The 18,832-nt window shown below is 48.1% G+C and overlaps 6 protein-coding genes across 6 annotated transcripts; 3 read left to right on the top strand and 3 right to left on the bottom strand.

The window, feature by feature from the left end:
* Nucleotides 1-1,421: 1,421 nt before the first annotated feature.
* PEX2_069460 (Carboxylesterase, type B) lies at nucleotides 1,422-3,244 on the bottom strand (the record flags this gene model as incomplete). The annotated part of the gene is made up of 4 exons (XM_016744217.1): nucleotides 1,422-2,014; nucleotides 2,064-2,684; nucleotides 2,740-2,926; nucleotides 2,984-3,244. 4 exons carry the CDS (start codon nucleotides 3,242-3,244, stop codon nucleotides 1,422-1,424), a joined length of 1,662 nt encoding a protein of 553 aa, XP_016599930.1.
* A 917-nt stretch (nucleotides 3,245-4,161) lies between these two features.
* Nucleotides 4,162-4,626, top strand: PEX2_069450 (uncharacterized protein; the record flags this gene model as incomplete). Its single annotated transcript, XM_016744216.1, has 1 exon — nucleotides 4,162-4,626. One exon carries the CDS (start codon nucleotides 4,162-4,164, stop codon nucleotides 4,624-4,626), a length of 465 nt encoding a protein of 154 aa, XP_016599929.1.
* A 175-nt stretch (nucleotides 4,627-4,801) lies between these two features.
* Nucleotides 4,802-7,156, bottom strand: PEX2_069440 (glutamate--cysteine ligase; the record flags this gene model as incomplete). Its single annotated transcript, XM_016744215.1, has 7 exons — nucleotides 4,802-5,809; nucleotides 5,860-6,445; nucleotides 6,499-6,624; nucleotides 6,676-6,818; nucleotides 6,884-6,949; nucleotides 7,018-7,090; nucleotides 7,146-7,156. 7 exons carry the CDS (start codon nucleotides 7,154-7,156, stop codon nucleotides 4,802-4,804), a joined length of 2,013 nt encoding a protein of 670 aa, XP_016599928.1.
* A 1,604-nt stretch (nucleotides 7,157-8,760) lies between these two features.
* PEX2_069430 (NADH dehydrogenase [ubiquinone] 1 beta subcomplex subunit 7) lies at nucleotides 8,761-9,200 on the bottom strand (the record flags this gene model as incomplete). Its single annotated transcript, XM_016744214.1, has 3 exons — nucleotides 8,761-8,865; nucleotides 8,963-9,084; nucleotides 9,149-9,200. The coding sequence occupies 3 exons, from the start codon at nucleotides 9,198-9,200 to the stop codon at nucleotides 8,761-8,763; spliced, it is 279 nt and encodes a 92-aa protein (XP_016599927.1).
* A 110-nt stretch (nucleotides 9,201-9,310) lies between these two features.
* On the top strand, nucleotides 9,311-11,834 carry PEX2_069420 (putative APSES transcription factor; the record flags this gene model as incomplete). Its single annotated transcript, XM_016744213.1, has 4 exons — nucleotides 9,311-9,523; nucleotides 9,565-9,627; nucleotides 9,720-9,906; nucleotides 9,967-11,834. The coding sequence occupies 4 exons, from the start codon at nucleotides 9,311-9,313 to the stop codon at nucleotides 11,832-11,834; spliced, it is 2,331 nt and encodes a 776-aa protein (XP_016599926.1).
* A 2,914-nt stretch (nucleotides 11,835-14,748) lies between these two features.
* Nucleotides 14,749-16,482, top strand: PEX2_069410 (uncharacterized protein; the record flags this gene model as incomplete). Its single annotated transcript, XM_016744212.1, has 1 exon — nucleotides 14,749-16,482. One exon carries the CDS (start codon nucleotides 14,749-14,751, stop codon nucleotides 16,480-16,482), a length of 1,734 nt encoding a protein of 577 aa, XP_016599925.1.
* Between the last annotated feature and the right edge of the window lie 2,350 nt (nucleotides 16,483-18,832).

The raw sequence follows: 18,832 nt of genomic DNA, 5'->3' as shown, positions 1-18,832 counted from the left end.
AATCATGTTATTTTTATTAGTACTGAGTATACTCCACTGCAAGCTGCAGGCTATACAAGGTTTTTAGATAGTTCAAGTCTTCACCCCGAGATCGAGCGAACAGCTGCATCTGCTCGAAACCCCAGATTGAGCGCCCGAGATCCTCCAGGAGATGGCTTGCAGGAGGATGCATATTTTGTTTTGGCCAGGTTGTATTAGAAAAAGGAGGCAACCATTTTAAAAAAAAAACACTAGTCGTGCATGAAAGTTTCAAATCGTAGAATTTCAGCCCCGCCCCGATCTTGATGATGCAGTCCCCGGGTGCAGGAGATCCTTACTCAATGCAAGTATCCCCCGCCTGCAATCTACGATTGGCTCCAAGGAAAGCGCCATTTCTGAAATTGTGGCGGTGAGCTTTGGAATGTATAATGTACAATTGGTAACCCCCCCCCCCCCCCNNNNCCCCCCCCCCCCTCCCATGAAAGAAAAAGGCTGGGCAGGTATCGTATCGAGGTCGTCGGCATGTGAGATCTTCCAGGGCTGTGTGCCCAGGTGTCTTGAGTGAATTTGTAATCCCTGGACACGTCACGGGTCTAATCTATTCTGAGATACTTATTTTCCATGCGAGTTCGGTGAGTATCTCACACACAGCCAATATACGTGGTAAATCAGAACTACTAGTTCATGTACCTGTGGTGGAGACGGCAGGGGTTGTCGAACATGGATTTGCTTTTTTTATGGGATCCGCGCGATAAGCGCCTAGAGCGGGTTATCTAGACGACGGTGGGATATGCACCTAATTTAGCTGTGGATGGACATTTTAGGGGTGACCCGCTATCAATGCCTGCGTTAATATGTATACTCCGTATAACTGTATGTCTCACTGCGGATCGACTTTAGGGGTGAGACATATCGTGGGTCTACCTACTCCGTAGGTAGAAAGGCAAAAATACATTATTGAATCCTTCGCGGGATTCGGGAGGCAGGTAAACCATGGTTCCAGATTACGAGTTGTTCTGCAAATCTTATCTATCTGTAATTGAGCCGCGAAATTGAATCTCGATGTCGATCTGAAGTTTTAAGTGAGCCTTACGGGGCATATACAATAGATTACATGGGGCTCCCTTTCGACTAGCTAAAATTCCAAGGCACTCTTTTCCTTCACTTGGCTGCAGCATATAGATTGCGTGTCTTAATTGATATTAATATATGGAGAGTTCCTTATCTAACTGGGTATGTACTAGTGTTCTTGGCGCAATTTGGCTCCGATCCACTCGGGCAGTGATGCAATACTCGCGTGGCTAGTGGATTTGGAACGAGCGATCCATGGCTTAATATGGCTTTAATTCGGACCTGGATCTCGGATCCGGTTTCCACCAGTGGACTTATTTGTCAGTTTGGTGTAGGTTCTGTATTTTCTATAATTACTGTAATCACATATTCTACCGCCAAAAGGCTCGTGCTGCCGAGTTGATATAGTCGATCCCGTCTTTGCGCCATGTGTCAGCCTCCATATGACTGGTAGTATTACCATCGAGACAGAGATCAACGGGCTTGTTTGTGGAATAAGAATCCCAATGTACAGGGGTCTTCACGACACCCGGGTTTGGATCGAGGTCGTGTATGAAAGATGCCCACATGCTTGTCATCATAGAACTGAGATCAATGTACGACTGCGGCACCCCATCAAACGGTTTGCCGTAGTGATATCCCAGTCCAGCAATGTTGTGGAACACAAATGCTACCTCCTCGAAATGAGTCACACCCGAAAGGAGTGGCACATCTGCCGAGTGCACGTTGAACCGGTAGCAGTATGCTGGGGTTGATGTCTCGGCCCATGCTTCGCATTGTCGCCGGCGATTGGCATGCATGAAGTGATCTCCTGCGAAGGCTGAGGTGCGGCGCCATTGCTGGCCATTTGAAGGCACGCGCTGGTCTCCGAGATACGCTGGAATACCTTGCGATGGGTCGTCGGGGTAGAGTTCGAGGATGCGCTTGGCTACAGAGGGAGGTGTTTGAAAGTTCAATCCGCCATCTGAATGGGTTAGCTGCTGAGTTGGTAGGTAGACGATTTGTATATGTACCTGTTAAGTATTGATACCATTGCTCTGTGGTGTTGATTCCTGTGGGTCCGAATGCTGTCCCTTCGTCCGTGTTGGTGCCAGCCATGATAGGGACTTTCACGAATGCATGTTTGCTCAGTTGAATACTACCCCAGTTCCGAATCAAGTCTCCATCTACAACTGGCGAGAAGTTGTATTCAGAGTCGCCCTCTGTGCCATTTAGAGCAGTGTTGAGCGTCTCAAATGGTACTTCACGAAGGCACTGCAATGAATCCACGACGTCCGAGCAGCCTACCTTCGAGGCCATTGAATTGTACTTCGATTGGAACGTCGTATAATTTCCCGGACTGGCGGCTATCGACCCCCCAGACTGCATGATGCCAGCTCGAAACAGCTTGTCATCTCGTCCATTGTATGCTGTAAGGTGATATCCCACTGACATGGCACCTGCTGACTCGCCCCATATGGTGACTTTCTTGGGGTCACCGCCAAAGGCGTCGATGTTTTCCTGGACCCATTGAAGCGCCAACCTCTGATCTCTCAATCCAAGATTGGTGTTCCCGCTGCCGGAGACTTGACTGGAGCTTATAAAGCCCCATGCTGACAGTCTATAGTTCAGCGTCACAGCGATGAACGGTTTGCCTTAAATCCTAGTTAGAAGGATTCCAAGCATCCAAGGAGAGGGCGGAATCCCTACCAATTTGATACGAGTTCTCCACAATTGCAGACATGTTGTAACGCTCATCAGCCCCAGAGCCTTGATAAAATCCACCGCCATGAATCCATACCCCGACAGGAAGTTTGGAGTCTGTGTTGGCAGATGAACCCCGGATCACGTTCAGGGTAAGACATGCTTCTGACTGAGGGTACCAAATTGAATCCGTCTAATTTTCGCATTGGTCAGAATCATCTTGGAACGTGATTGAAAGAGTCATACTCACGCCGTATCCAACACAAATATCCGAATACTGTGTCGCATTGCGTATATCATCCCAACTCGCATTCAATGACTGCGGCACAGTAAAGCGCAAATTACCCACTGGCTGCTGGGCATAAGGCATACCTAGGAAGAAATCCTGGTTGTAGGTTGAGCTTCGCACCCCATTATAGGTTCCGTTGCGCACTGCCACTGTGGGGGATGATTTTGTAGGGACAGCATGCACTGCTGTCCATAGTAGAAAGCCGGTCGCAAATCCAATCATAATGATATAAAGGGACACACTCTTGTCCACTCTAGTCCTCTCATTGTGTACCGTTTTAGCTTCATTTATAGTACTATACATATTGCCATCACCGAAAGTCTGAGGACGTCCATGTTGCGGGGAAACCTTATAATCGCCTAAATGGGGTTTGATCGACATTCGGGAGATGTGAACGGCTGATATGAGTTCCGGTCGTGTAGCAAAACAAGATACATAGCAAGTCGGATTAATAGACTATTGGAGTAGTATTTAAATTATGACAAGAAGTGGAGAGGTGGGATGGCGTAAGCCTGTTCATCCACCAATACACCTTCAGGATGTTCCGGAGCATCTAGTTTCACCACCAGTTTCTCCAAAGTTTGACGGACGATTGTCTTCTTTGGTAATAGCCCATATTAATCACTCCGAAGATTGACCGAAGCTTTTAAGCCGGCTTCCGAGGTAAGTGTTGGAGATTTATAGATTCGCAATGTAGTCAATGGAGATGTAAAGCCCAGTATATCATATACCATAATTGCCACATGCTCTTGATAGTCACACAAAATCCAAATTCAATGAAAAGAGTGGACGTGGGAACATTGTAGGATGAAAATCAGACCAGACGCCAAATAAGTCGATGTGTGGCACGAAGCACTTATCCTTGTATGACAGCAAGATCGCAGGGTTCCTGAAATCCTGAAATTGAACTAAGTTAGACAGAGTGTAACAGACCGAAACAACAGACCGAAGGACACTGTAACGGTAACAGCTGTGATCCGAATAATAGTGACGGTATACATTAGGTACACATGTGCATCGAGTTGTTTGCTCTTTGCTCCTGGAAACCAGAGAAGATAGAAGGATATAACAAGACGATACCCCACGATAATGATAATTTGACGACTTGATGCTTTCCTCCATAAGTTATGCCATCAGCGATGTGCTGGTTATTACCAAATCGTTCTCGCACCGGGGCAGCAATCCAACTAGAATCCGAGGAAACAGCCGCCATTATTGCAGTCACGCAGGGTTTCCTTGCAGCACTGAGCACCAAGTCGCGCGCTGATTTCGAGAAACACTGTGTCCGAGCAGGAGGAATGACACTCTCCCCTCCATCTCCGACTTCACTACGCTTCTGTACGATTGGTTCGTTCGTTGAACATGTCGCTGGGCTTGAAGACGACATCGATGAGCGTATCTGGAATCCTGAGGTGAAGGTACACGATACGGGAAGCCTAAACTTGGCCGCTGTGTGGGCGCCATTCCGGGCGAAGATCAATGGCGTTGTGGACCATGTTGGCGTTGAACTTTTTGTTTTGCATAAACTCAACGGCGAATGGAAGGTGACTGGACTGGCGGACTCGTGTCGGTTGCCGACCGAGGAGGAAATGCTGCTGGAATGAGTACTTTGATTAGAGACATTTAGGGAATGAGAAAATTAAGATTCATCAGATGCTGTGACAAGAAGGGCTGGCTCCGGTTGTCATGAATATGTGCAAATTATTTCAAGTTTCCGTCATATATGCTCACACTCTGGATATCTAGTTGTGTGTTGGTGTGTGTGCTGATACCCCTGATCTAGACCTTTTTGCCTCGAAGAAGTTCCCATCCAACTGATCCCTTCTTCCCTTCCTTGATAGTCATCTCCTCAACGGCCTTCACTAGATCGTAGGTGATCTCCTCAGACACAACACTGTCCTGCTTGTAACTCGGATGCTTAGCTACAAACTCGCGCATCCAACGAGCCCCAGTCCAGAGGGTTCCATCGGCTCGCTTCCGGATCAAATCAAGATAGCTGGCCAGGAAACACCTCGTCTCGACGTCAACATTGACGCTGTTGAGGTAGGACTCCACAAGTGGAATGAGACCCGGGAATGATCCGTCTGCGCACCCATTCACAATATCGTCGATGGTCATGAGATCAAACTCTGTCTCGACGGGACCAAGAGGAGGTGATGGAGGAGGAGTGTTCACAGCCGACGATGTCGTAGATGAGAAGGTGCTGCCGTTCGTCGATTGCTGTGCACTTCTGGGGACCCTGCGGGGGAAGGGGTCCTTGCGGAACCAGAACTTCCGATCAAGAACAGCGTTGCGAGCGTGTGCTGTCTCCATATTCTCTGTAGTACGCTGGATCGGGATGTAGAAGTTGAGATCGAAGCTCAGGATGGCACGAGTGATCAGGACGATGAAAATGCTAAACGCAGCGTTCTCGAAATCCGTGATTTGGATCTCCATAGACCGGAACTCAACCCTCCAGCCAATATCATCTTTATCAGGTGGCGGCGGCTTGAAGCGCATGTGCTGCCAATTAGTGGACTGTAAATTCTCAAAGTGATCACTCTTGTTAAGGTCCAATTCTTCAAGATCCTCAGAGAAAATGACCAAAGGATCACGGATAAACAAGTGTGCAAAATGCGTCGCAAGTAGATCATCCATTCCGCCATCCATAAGGCGCTTCTTAATATCCTCATCAACAACTAGATCAGGGTCAAAGTATTCTTTCCGGAGACGAGGATCCTGAGAGATGTAAGTCGAATTAGAGGCATATCGCGATTTGGGAATTCTCCATCGGTCATTCTTGAGAGGCTGCGAGAGGTTAGTTCGGTGAGCCAAGGGTATCATTCCGGAAAGCTTACAGCTTCGCCAAGTTCCTCGGGCGTCCTGTCATCGACTGCATTGCCAATTTGGTTCCATCGCACATCTGTGTCCACCAGGAAACCTTTATAGATGGGTGTAGCGGCAGTCAGGGCCAGAAGAATGGGCCCCAAAGGACTCAGTTGATCATAAAGTCTTCTGCCTTCTGTCATATTCTTTGCTTGAAAGGTGATCTGCAGACAACAGCTGCCCATTCCGAATGCCATGGCGTCCATGTAAACATGATCGTCTTTAGCTGCGCCATTGCGGACGTCGTCATCCTCCGGCCAATTATGAAGGTCGTAGTTAACTGTTGGATCCTTGAATGGCCTAGGCGTATTTATGTCGTGGAAAATAGGTACATTCAGTTCGACCTTCCGACCTCTTCGGGATCGAATGTTGGCAGCCAGGGTAGGGAATCGGATATGAGGATTGGCAATCTCATCAGGAACAAACTGCGAGCGGAGAGCTGGTCCAGATGGAGGGTAATATGGCTGGATGTAGTCATCATTGGTTCCCAACCGAGGGAAGGTTGTTAAGGTAATGGGAACTTCATTCGGAGCCATGTGTGCTTTCGCGACCTCTCGTCTTGAGAGCCATTAGCGTTTTTCATACCAAGCTGTGTTGCTGAAAGAGCTCACCTCCACTTCATATTAGACTCCACCTTGAGTAGGTCTTTAAACCCAATCCCCCAAGGTTGTCCAGGAGTAGCCTCCAACATGAACCTTCCAAATTCGGGGTGGAAATGAGGCGGCTCCTCTCCGACACTGGTTGATGTCAGATATGCTAATTCCTGTTGGACATCAAATCACACTCACTGGTCCCCAGTCACGCTGCCCTTGCCGGAACCAGACTTCCATAACTCCTCGTCTCTTGCAAGTGATTTCAGGATCTCAGCCTGGGCTAGAGATAACCGTGATTTCTTCGCCGCATCGTCGAGAGCTACCACGAGGTATTCAACCTATTAAAGAGGATATTGATTAGCGATTGCGACCGGGAAACACCATGTGGGCTAGAAGAACATACCTCGTCGCCCCAAAGAAGAGCATCGCGTTCTTTGCCTCGTGCCCTGCGCCAATTGGCAAGTAATTGCTAATCAAGTCAGACACCTCGAGGTTGTTTCGTTACCGATCTAGGCAAATCGAACAGAAGCGGCATACCTCGATACCCCACTGGCGCACCTGGCCCGCCTTTGTCTTGGCTTCTGGCCATTCCAGCGCTGTTCCAAGTGCTCTGTTTGAGATTAGAGGGATTCCCAACAGTAAATCAAGCCTCTCTAAACACATACAGAAGTCCCATTGCGTCGAAGATGTAGGTATCAGGCTGGCAAACACAAAATGCTCACAAGTATAGGGTAAAACAAGAGTCCAGACACTCCTAGAGTGAATAGGAAAGCTGAAGGTCAAAGAACTAAGAGTAATCAAAGAGATGTAGACCTGCGCATAGTCCCCTTTCTAATTGATTCGCTGTAATTCCTGGCAAATGGCAATGAGGGGGGTCAATTTTTCGGAGGCCGGCCGATTTTCTGGCGGGGGCGGCGATAACGGCGGGAGTTTTATTTCCCACCTGCCCACCTGCGAAACCTTGGTATTATTAATCATGATTTGTCACAGGTCCCGAAGCTCTAGAGACTTCCAAGGTTATCCTCTCAAGGCTTTTTATATAGATCCTCATCTCACTCAATTTGGGGGAAATATTGAACGTGGAGTGTCTTGGTATAGAAAGAGCTTGAGGTGGTGAGATAGAGATGGCGACATGAGATCCTGCACTTGCGTCTTCAATGATCACCATGGGAGCGTCTATTATAGGCCTGAGCGTTGTATATGTTGTACATGTAGGTACGGAGTGCAGATATGATAGTTAGTAGTTAGTGTCAAAATAAACGTGAATAATATTTAATTTTACAAACACTATGTTAGACGATACTGCCTACAGGATAGGCAGGAAGTCAGTATCTAAATTTGAAACTATCACGAGCATAAGAGATATCAAAAACATAAGGGGACCTTGGTAATATGGCTCAATGACAATTGCATCGAATATATGAAATTAGGCATCAAATCTGCAGGTATCACGTTATAATGTAATGTCATACGATATATACGTGAGATATTCGTCTAGGGAGAAACTATTTGGGCAGCTCTTCACCAAGAGCTATAATGAAGACCTAGTCTTGGGGCTTGTTCATGCATCCATGCGCTTGAATTATCATATTATCATACTACTATAACAGGCGTAATATCATGCATACCGCAAATCGGCAGCACTCCAGCCAATAGAACCTGCAGCTCAAGCTTATAAAGCCGCGAATGATCATTGGACGCAGGAGTAGGTGGTCTTTAATTAGGCAACATGCTTTGGTCATAGGTCGAGAGGTTTACTTAGGTAGGTATAAGGGGGGGATCTATAAAATAAGCAGCCCAAATGAGCTATATGAGGCATGCATTGGTAGATCGTAACAATGCATGATTGGGTAAGAAAAGCAGTGCAGTCTAAGTTCGTCAAAAGAACTATGAAATCTTAGTTTTTTCATCACGAAGAAACTCGGAGGAATACACTCCTCAACCTTCTAGCGCGGTTTAGTTCTTTTTGCATATAAGTGATCTGCTATACGATCTGCCTACATGCGCTCGAGCTATGTCAAATGACAAGTTGCTATAGACACACGCTTGACCCGAGAAGCTCTGAGCAACATGCTGGGTATTAATATAGCCAATTTCAAACAGAGCCCCAAGTTGCGGATGTAATCGTTGTGCAAATAGACGGAGAAAAAAAAGTGGCCGATTTTGATGAAAGGTCCCAACGCCAAAAGGCAATCCATAAGCAGTTTCGGTGTATCTCTTATTTACATATCCTGCTGCTTTAGCAGCGGCACCGACCGCGCATACCAACAGTCCCACAATTCAGTTGCTCCGGGCGCCATCCTTGGCGGCACGTAGCTCGTCCATCTTGGCCACACGCTTCTTGAACTCCTCGTACTGGCACTTCTCGTATGAGTGTCGCTCATCCTAGAGGAAAAGAAGATAGTGACATTAGCCGACTAGCTCTGGAAGGTGCCTTGGTCGAATCGTTTGGGTTGGAACATCAAAATGAGGGATCTCGTACCTCGCACTTCCAGGGAAGGTAGTACTCTGCTTGCCGGCATCGGTTCAACGGGATCAGCAGGTGCGCGCATGAATCTCTGTACTGCATAGGAAGACGGGCTTCCGACATCTCCTGGCGGGTTGCTGGAATCTGGTTAACTTTCCTGCTAGAGCTTTTGATTGTTGATCAATGGCCTTATAATCTCACCGGAGGTCTCCGAGAGGCCGACGGCGCTCTTAACTGTTTCAATGACAGTCATTTTTTCGAATATTGAGGGGTGGAAAGGCAAGGAGCGGGGAAACAGAGGCAGGACGGCGTGGTTGGCGATTCCCGCTCGTTTGAGGTTCCTGCTGGCCCGATATTGGTCACATGACATACAACCACGTGACTCTGTTACGAAACGGGACTAGTGCGCACTTTACGCGTCCAGCGCGTATTTGGGATGGCACCCCCAGCTCCATCGAGTCGTATCTCTGTGTTCTCGGCCCGGATTTTATTGCGTGCAATGCATCGAGTCCCGAAAAATTCTTAACCCGATCAAACTGTGGATCTTCTAGCGGTGACGTTTCGGCTCCAACGTGCGTGGGTGCTATATCGCTCTTCGGGAACCTACTGAATTGCAGCGGCCAACGGCGACGCACATCATGGCGGGGATGGACACCATCTACTCTGCTACCTATAGCAGTGTAAGTATACTTCTAATTGGATAATTTCACCTCCCCGGCATGGGATTGTTTTCCGTGTTGAATGCGACCACAACTGACGTTCTCACTCCTAGGTCCCTGTGTACGAGTTCAAGCTCGACACTGACAGTGTCATGAGAAGGCGAGGGGATGATTGGGTCAATGCAACACACATCCTCAAAGCCGCAGGGTTTGATAAGCCTGCACGAACGCGCATCCTCGAACGAGAGGTCCAGAAGGGGGTACATGAGAAAGTCCAGGGAGGCTATGGCAAATATCAGGGTATGTCTTGGGGTCTATGAAACCCGAAGAAAAACTTCAGCTTACTGACAGGTGATACAGGAACATGGATTCCACTTCCGGAAGGCCGCCAGCTTGCAGAACGCAACAATATCCTTACAAAACTAGCCCCGATTTTCGATTATGTTGCTGGAGATCACAGTCCACCACCAGCGCCAAAGCACACATCAGCTCCGTCTAAACCTAGGGCACCGAGGAAATCGGCTGCCGCAAACCGTGCTGCCGCTGCGGCAGCTGCAGCCGCCGCAGTGGCAGCTTCAGAGTCCCTAAAAGTTGTTCAACCTCAGCGCAGCATGGGTCCCCCAACCATTCCCCAAGATCATTATGAAATGAATGCAGGGTTCGATGATAACGAGTCAATCGGACACGCTACAATTGAATCATCATCAATGGTCGCAGATGAGGATATGCTTCAAATGTCACATGGCGGACGGAAGCGGAAGCGTGGAGTGGACGAAGCAACCGCTATGTCCATCAGCGAGCAAGAACACATAATCTACGGCGATCAACTTCTAGACTATTTCATGACCGTGGGTGATGCACCAGAGGCAACACGCATTCCTCCTCCCGAACCCCCTGCTCATTTCCAAGTCGATCGAGCCATTGATGATTCGGGGAACACAGCACTCCACTGGGCATGTGCGATGGGTGACTTGGGCATTGTGCAAGATCTTCTGCACAAAGGAGCTAATGTCAAGGCACTTTCGGAGCATGAAGAGACCCCACTAGTCCGAGCTGTCCTGTTTACCAATAATTACGAAAAGAGAACGTTTCCGACTCTCTTAGATATGCTTCTGGACACTGTCTCTTTCCGAGACTGGTTCGGTGCCACTATCTTCCATCACATTGCAGAGAATACTCGGAGCAAGGGAAAGTGGAAGAGCTCACGTTATTATTGCGAAATTCTTCTCGATAAGTTATGCAAGACATGTTCGCAAGATGAGATACAAATGTTGTTGTCTTGTCAGGATCAGAATGGAGACACCGCTGTCTTGGTCGCTGCTCGCAACGGCGCGTTCCGCCTGGTGAACATTCTTCTCGTGCATTGTCACCGCGCTGGGGATCTGGTGAATAACAAGGGGGAAACCGCTAGCAGTATCGCACAACGTTCTCAACATCATGACCATGACATCCCGCCGGCCCCATCTTCCGTCACCATGGCTAACGAACATATTGATGCCGAAGCAGCTGGTCTCGTGGGTACGGATCGACAGTCTGTTGCTCCAATCCCGGATGCCCCTGCAACCTCTGAGCTCCTCTCTAAGATTGGAACAATCATGGCCGAGGCTAATAAAAAGCTTGCCGTGACTTATGGAAACTCAAAGATCAACCAGCAAGATTCCAATGATGTCGCCAATCCCGAAGCGTTACACGAGCAATTGGAATCCGACCGTCAGAAGATTCAAAAGCAACTCTCTGCATTGGCGGCTAAGGAGGCCGAGCATGAACGCAATGACGACCAAGCTGGCCGGTATGAAAAATTGCGGGCAAGCTATGAGTCCCTTCTTGAGCAAATCCAGCATGCTCGGTTGGCTGAACAGTTTGCCATTACGGAGGTACCTAAACCTACGCCAGCGTCCCTTGAGCAAGATGAATTAATGGCTCGGTATCGACTCGCTCAAGAGCTCTGCTCTGCGCAGAAGATACGTCGTAATGCTATTAAGGATCTAGCCCAACAAACAGCGGATGCGGGTGTGAGCACAAAGTTCGATATGCACCGCAAGCTGGTGGCTTTGGCGACCGGACTCAAAGAAGAAGATTTGGACCCTATGGCTGCGGAGTTAGCTGAAACGTTGGAATTTGACCGAATGAACGGCAAGGGCACCACTCCGGAACTAGGTCATCGACGATTACCATCCCAGAATGAGTCCACCACTCTCCCTGGAACTGGTGTCCCGGTGGATGCCTAAGTACCTCGAGGTCGCACCCATGGACTCGAAGTTTGATTACATTTCACGACTCATTGAATTTCTTCCTCTGGCACATTATCCCGGCCAGCAGATACCCCGCTTCTTCATCTCTTCTTTTTCTCCTTCTTCATATCCATTGTTTTATCTTTTCTTCATGTTTTCACGGCTCATCAACAACTCATCTAGTTGTGATTTTGGGTCCCATTCTCCATCTGACTAGCATTATGACCTTCAAGCAGACAATGCGGGCACAGGCAGTCTAACTCTTTTTTTTTCATGTGTGTCTGTACAGACCGTAAGAGTGCTTGTGCATTGTACATACAACATTGGGGCAGCGGCTCCCGAACGGGCGAGATGCGAAATACCAAACCAGGAGGGGCGGATATGTACGTTATACATGTATAATTCATTTAGGATGGCAAAAGACGTGGTTTGCCCCAGCTTTTGTGTGGAATTCTACAACATACAGTTGACAATCAAGATCTTCATGAACCGTTGTAGATCACAATCACGCTAGCCCCCAGGGCACGATCTCACTGGACAGTTTCCTGGTCTGTGCGATTCCACCTGATCATCTGGGGTCTTGTCAATCTCTGAAAGACGCAACAGCGCGCAAGTCAATAAGTATCGTTGCGCTATTGTAGTAGAGCCAGTCTTTTCAGAAATCTATGAATTGTCATTTATGAGATCAATTTCATTGGAACTACGGAGTATGCATCCACGCCTTGATTCATAAGCCAATAGGGAGGGATCATCATCTCAGTTAGCCGGGCTCAAGATCATTCAGGGTCGTCCACAAAATACTCGATGTGCCATTTCTCGCTAGTCGGACTTACATGCCCATCTAGGCAATCATGAAGTGAATTTCTAATTTCCGCAATTCCTTGCAGAAGACGTTGTTTTTGGGACATAGCGAAAAGCACCAGGGCCCTTTTTCTATTCGTTTCATGATTCAGGGAGGGCGGTCTTTTCTATGTTGTACAATAATACATGACAATCACATGATCATCATATGCAGTGTATCACACGAGAAAGCATGTGATTAGAATCGTATTGGAGAGAAAAAGAGAGTACTTAGTTTTCTACTCCATGCCAATTTGACAGACAATGTTCTGTGAATCCCCTGCCTTCCTTTGTTTTGCTTGGGTTTCGTTGGTATTCTGCTGAACTTGAAGCCCCCGTTGCATTTTGTAGGTCAAAAGCCGCCTAGAATCACCTAAAATTTGTGAGGTAAATCGCTACTTTCGTGACCATCTCATAGCTCTAGGGGGAGCGCGAGGCTACGAGGGAGCAAAGCCAGGGACCCCGGAGCGCTAAAAAGCAGAAGAACGATGAATCCTGGAAAGACACGCTAAACTAGATCCCAGGATTCATCGTCATCACAATAGATGATGAACAAGGCTGTAAGAATGATCATAATGAGATCCGATTGAGTTATGAGCTAGAAGCAACCAAGTCCAGGTAAACCCATTGGCTGGCGCCGGCAGCTTGGCATCGGCGACGAGCGGCTCTAGGGGCATTGTCAGGCGTAGATGACAGCCACGTCGCGCCGCTAGTGGTCAACAGCCAATGGTTTGGGTGGGGATGTGATGGGAGATCACTTCAGGTCTGGGTGTGCTGCTTATTGGTCAAAAGGACGAGCCAGTCAGATCTCCCCAATGGGTCTTGTCTTGTGATGCTGTCGACTATGATCAGGCAGTCAGGCAGAATAATAGGATATTGCCTAGAGTATACGTAAACCTGAAAAGGGTTAAATCAACCCAATTTTGCTCAAACATGAGAAATAGAATAAAAAAAGATAGCAAAGTGAGTCTTTGTTGATATTCTGTTGATATTCCTTTCTCAAAGCAATTGTGTCTGAAGAAAAGACGCTAGTACTCTTTGAGCCTATTGTGTTGGGTTGCTGCCTTAAGGACCAGGCATTAGTCCCCGCCCAAGGCCATCCACCGTCTTCATCAATCTCTCTTCTTCTTCCTCTCACATCCGACCCTCCATCTAATCTTCGATTCTTTCTTTTCCCTTTCCCTTCCCCTCTGCATTCCTTCTTTCTCTGCAGCTCTTCTCGTTTCATGGAAAACACTCAAAAAAGCATCTATCCACTTTGCAAATAGTCCCGATTAGTTCCGCCCCCCTGAGGAAAAACGCTGTGTTTGGCCGAGACCCGAATTCACTGCATTTTTTGATTGCCTGCACAAGTTCATCTCTTCGGCCGGATCCCTGAAGTTGTTTTCGCCTCGGTTATTCGCACAGCACTGGGTTGTTTGGTCGCGACCTTTAGTGTTTCAACCTCCAAGTCTTCGATCTTCGGCATCGCGTGAACTACTCTTCTTTTTCTTATTCGGCTAGGATTTGCAGAGCAACTCCCCCGGACATTTTATCTTTTCTTCGTGGTCTTGCTTCGCGCGTGGCTTTTTCTTCTCAAAAATATCCTCTTAATTGTTTTTTCTCTTTTCTTTTTCCTTTCGAGGTGACTGTCAACAAATTCCCTCCACCTCGGCTTCCTCGAGACCTATTCCTCGGTTTCGCGACTTTCAAACCTAGCAAGTCCTTGTACAGCTTGGTTCCTCTATCATCTGCCATCTTTATTGCTAGCTACTTGCTCGCTTTGCATATCTTCACCTGTGATTGGTACGTGTTGTTGCCTTCCGCCCCATCCGTTGGATCTTGCTGACCAGTTTCTGGATACAGAAAACCCGACTCTCGCGCCTACGTTTTCTTTTCGGTCGTTGAATCTCGATCTCGCAGACTTATTTCAGCGTATTGCATAGACACCATAATTCCTTAATCGCCGGGAAGTGAGTTCAGCTTTGTGGTAGACCCCAAACGCTCACGTCGAATCCGGACGTCAAAAGATACCACTTGTCTCGCTTGCATTCTATTGCACATACCTACAATCTACTCCTACCAAACGAATATGAGTATGGACGCTGGCAGTCTTGCTCAAATGTCTTACAATTCTTCCTTCAATAATGGCAATTCCCTGGGTGTGCCGGGCTCTGGCTTCGCTTCGCGTGGCAAAGGCTCTCACATCAAGCGCCTGAGTATGCCTCCCCAGGTTGCTACCATCGACGAGTCCCAAACATCGACATCTGTCTCTACTCCGCGTACCAGTCGCTCTCATCTTTTGGCTGGACTGCGCACTGCTCCCAAGTCTGCGACAATCCCCTCTGGACATCAGCAGCGGGGTGGAATGGAAGGTGCTCAATTCACTGGGTATTCCAACCGAGGGACCGACCGGGTCCCCCAAACTGCGACCGGAACTGGATTCCCACAGCACAATTACACCACGAGTCAAAACGCGAACTCGCACCGTAACAACTCGCACCACAACCGCATGATGTACACTACGCCGGAGCAGGTACTTGCACCTCCGACGCTTGAAATGGCGGGTGGCGATATTCCAATCGATGAGAACATGTACGCAGAATTGATGTCAACCAACCTGTTCCTTGCTGCGCAGCAGCAACGCTTGCAACAGCAGTTGATCAGTGTGACTGCTGCAGCCCAGCAATTCCAAGGCCTCAACCTTGGGATGTCCGTTCCTCGGCAGCAACAGCTTCCTTCGCTCTCCATCCCTGGCATGGGATTTTATCAACAGCAGCTCCAGCAAGGCGTTCAACCCATTGTGCAGCCGGTTCCTGGTCAACCTGGAATGTTCTGCGTCTATAACCCTCTGACTGGCCAACAAAGCTACATCATGGACAATAACTCCCAGGAAGAGCGCCAGCAACAGTTTTATCAAGATACCCAGTCCCACATTGGCCATCAAGTACCCCAGTTCCGCGCAGAGATTTCTCCTCCTGCAGACGCCACACACTCTGCAATGCAATTCTCGCAGCCAATTTCCCCTCCGGTTGGCACCCCTTCTCCGCCTCACGAATCGTCCGTGAATGCTGCCCGCCGAGGCCACCGCAAGAATCTTTCGTTTAACCCCAGTATCAAGACGAACATTGATACTATCAAGGCCAATGTAGGACCCGGTCCTAGGTCTGCTGTCCTGCCGCCGACACCGGCCACTGGAACATTTGGACCCGGTCAAAGTCGTGCTGGTGAGCATCCGATGCGTCAGCCCCGCGGTCCCCCTTCGCTTGAGGACCTCGTGGCCAAGCCCACCTCCAAGCACGAAGGTAGCAAGAATTTTGCGACCCGTCAGCGACGTCGTGCTGTTCACAATCTTGTTCGCGCAGGGATTGAGCGTCGTAGCGACACCCGCAGTAATGGATACCATAGCAGCGGGGGCACTAACACACCTGCAAGTGAGAAGGAGTTTACCTTCTCGGATGGCGATGATGCCACGGTGCGCAGCGGCGGAAGTCTCTCGAGCAAGCCCAGTCTAGGCAGCTTGCGAGCAGTTGCTAATGGTGCCATTGGGTCCGAGAGAAGGGAGAAATCTGGCCGGGATCGCAAGTCCCCAGATAGTCCCTTTCACAGCGCCACCCCGACTAGCGAGGACGGTGGCTACTTTTACTCAAAGTTTGTTGATGCTCACGGGGACTATGCTCCCTCGCCTAGTGCCAGTGGCACGTCGTCGCCCTCGGTGGCGGACGTTGTTGCTGGCCAGGGGCCGGCAATTCAGGCACCAGAACGGCGCAAGACGCCGATGCTGGTGTTGTCCAGCGCTGAAAAACGCAAGACACCCTTCATGTAATGCCGAACACCACGTGACAGCGACGTATGACCTTTTCTTTTATGTTCTTTCTTTTTGCCAAATGGGTTGGCTTTTGTCTTTCTCTCACTATCGAGTCCTGATCAAAGGGTCTTGACAGCGGCTGACCCTCTGCCATTCCTTTTCTCATCACCACTCTATTACTGGCAACTCATGCCAAGGTTTATGTTTTTGTGACGAAAGACCTTGATTGGTCTGAAATGACTCTATTCTTATTTGTTTTCTTTTTGCTTATCTTCATCTTTATCCACTACGTTCTCGCATTTTGATTACAGCCGAGGCTCGGCAGATCGGCTCTATTTTCTCGGAAAAGCCAGGATGAGCTTGAGACTGGAAGAGAGGCACCTGCCATCGCAAGTTGTCGTCTCTTCTGTTCTCCATTTGGCTTTTGATGTACATCTGGTTATGTACAGACAGCTCTCCCCGGTGCATTCTTTGAGCTCAGATCACCTTGGTGAATACATATCTTAGAAAATGTCTGATCTTGTTTGAAGTATCTATCTTGTTTTGGCTATGTTGATCATACTCCGTGAACGTCTCTAGTATCTAAGTAGTCTTTTTGGTGGAACAAATCCAACAACTTATTCGGATTATGCAGATATGCTTCGTAGGTCCTACGATAATACTGATGTCATCCTACAATGACCCACGTGGAACACCAGATTACTCGGTCTATTGGAGAGTCCTAGGTAGGTATTGCTCGAAAGTCATATGTAGAGAAAGCGTCCTCTATATTGATACCTCCGTTGGGTTTGGTGTTTATATTTGTAACTAGGAAGCAAGAACCTTGGGATAGAACATGGATCAAGAGGTCATTATAAGATACACTAAGAAAGGACATCAGAGGTCACCATAATTGCTCGAGAGTTTTATATCAAGATGAGAGACGAGCTAGCGTGAATCTCGCTACACCACATTCTAAGATCTGTGGTCTTCATGCACCATGCACCTCATGCTTAGTCTGATGGTTACAGAGTTGCAGAGCCGGGGTGTATGCTGATGATTATGGAGGGTAGCCCTGAGCTTACACTAGCTGCATAACTATTTCGGTTTTCTATTTACACTTTTTGTGGAAAGCCAAAATCAGATGTGGTTGTTGTACAATCCACTGCGATGGACTCGCATCCTAGACGGCCACCCCGGTGAGGAAGGTGAGAATTTACCCCAAAACGAGGGGTTTAGTAAGGCGATTATCAGAAAGCATAGGATGCGGAGGTCGTACGGCGGAAGAGGGTGAATGTTGCTAGCTGTTTAGGAGCTCTTAGCTTTTGATCATATATATATCTTCATGTCTATCTACACAATGAATAGGGGGGTCATATATTGGGCTGTAGAGTGGGCCCGATTAATAGTATTCCGCGTGAGTATAAAGACAACTCGTTTCTAATCTACTTAGCTGGTTGCCTTGCCCGCATCAAACAAACCTTGGTATGCTGTGGTGTTGCACTTAGGCAACCTAGAACATATTGGCTACTATGCATGTGCTTATACATTTTTACCTTTGCAGTACGTGAGATTTCGGGCCTGCGTTATATATCAAGAACCATGGTACGACCACGGCCTTACATTCTTGACACAAACCCTAAGTCGACAAGATTTCTACATATACACAAGACAACTCAGCAACGTCGATAATATAATATCATAAAAGAGAATACCAAAACATACGCAAGACAAGACGCTTGCCATGGGCAAAACATATACTTCAGTCAAGGGTATAAGCTTAGGAGATTTCCGTTTTCTTAACAAGCGGAAAGTCTAATGTCACAAAAGGTAATTGTAGAAGACAAAATTTTTACTCCTACGCCACGCAGGAATCCTGGAATCAAAGCAGCTTTATCTGTATCTACCCGAGGATAGAGCAGCCGGACCTCCGTGGCATATGCGTCTTACATAGACAGGATAAGTATTTATGTCAGCTCTGCAGTCTAAGCTTAAGTATTGGTCCCTGCGTCCTTGCAGGTCACACCATTATTCTCGGTACGGCTGGTCGGGGAAGAGGGCCGTGTGACTAAGAGGGAGGGAGAGGGTGGCACGGATAGTTGTGCGGTCGCATTGTTGCATGAAAAGATGAGATAGAGGTGAAGCAAGACATATTTAGTCGAGCCTCTTTGATCTTAATAGCGTAAGATGTCGATCTTGTCTAGGAAGGGAAAAAAGGGAGATCATACCGAGTATAATTTACGTTTGATAAAAAGCACATCGGAAGAGACCATCCTAGTCCCATCTGATATCCTCTCAGAGCTTTTAATAGTCACCTTACACGGTACCAAATTAGAAGTACCGTTTGATTGCCACACCCGAAAAACAAGTCGGGCCCTGGTTGTTTCCC

This window comes from Penicillium expansum (genome assembly GCF_000769745.1).
Source record: "Penicillium expansum strain MD-8 chromosome Unknown contig224, whole genome shotgun sequence".
In the NCBI taxonomy this organism is placed as follows: domain Eukaryota; kingdom Fungi; phylum Ascomycota; class Eurotiomycetes; order Eurotiales; family Aspergillaceae; genus Penicillium; species Penicillium expansum.
The sequence above is the reverse complement of the archived record's forward strand: the minus strand, read 5'-3'. Positions and strand labels throughout refer to the sequence as shown.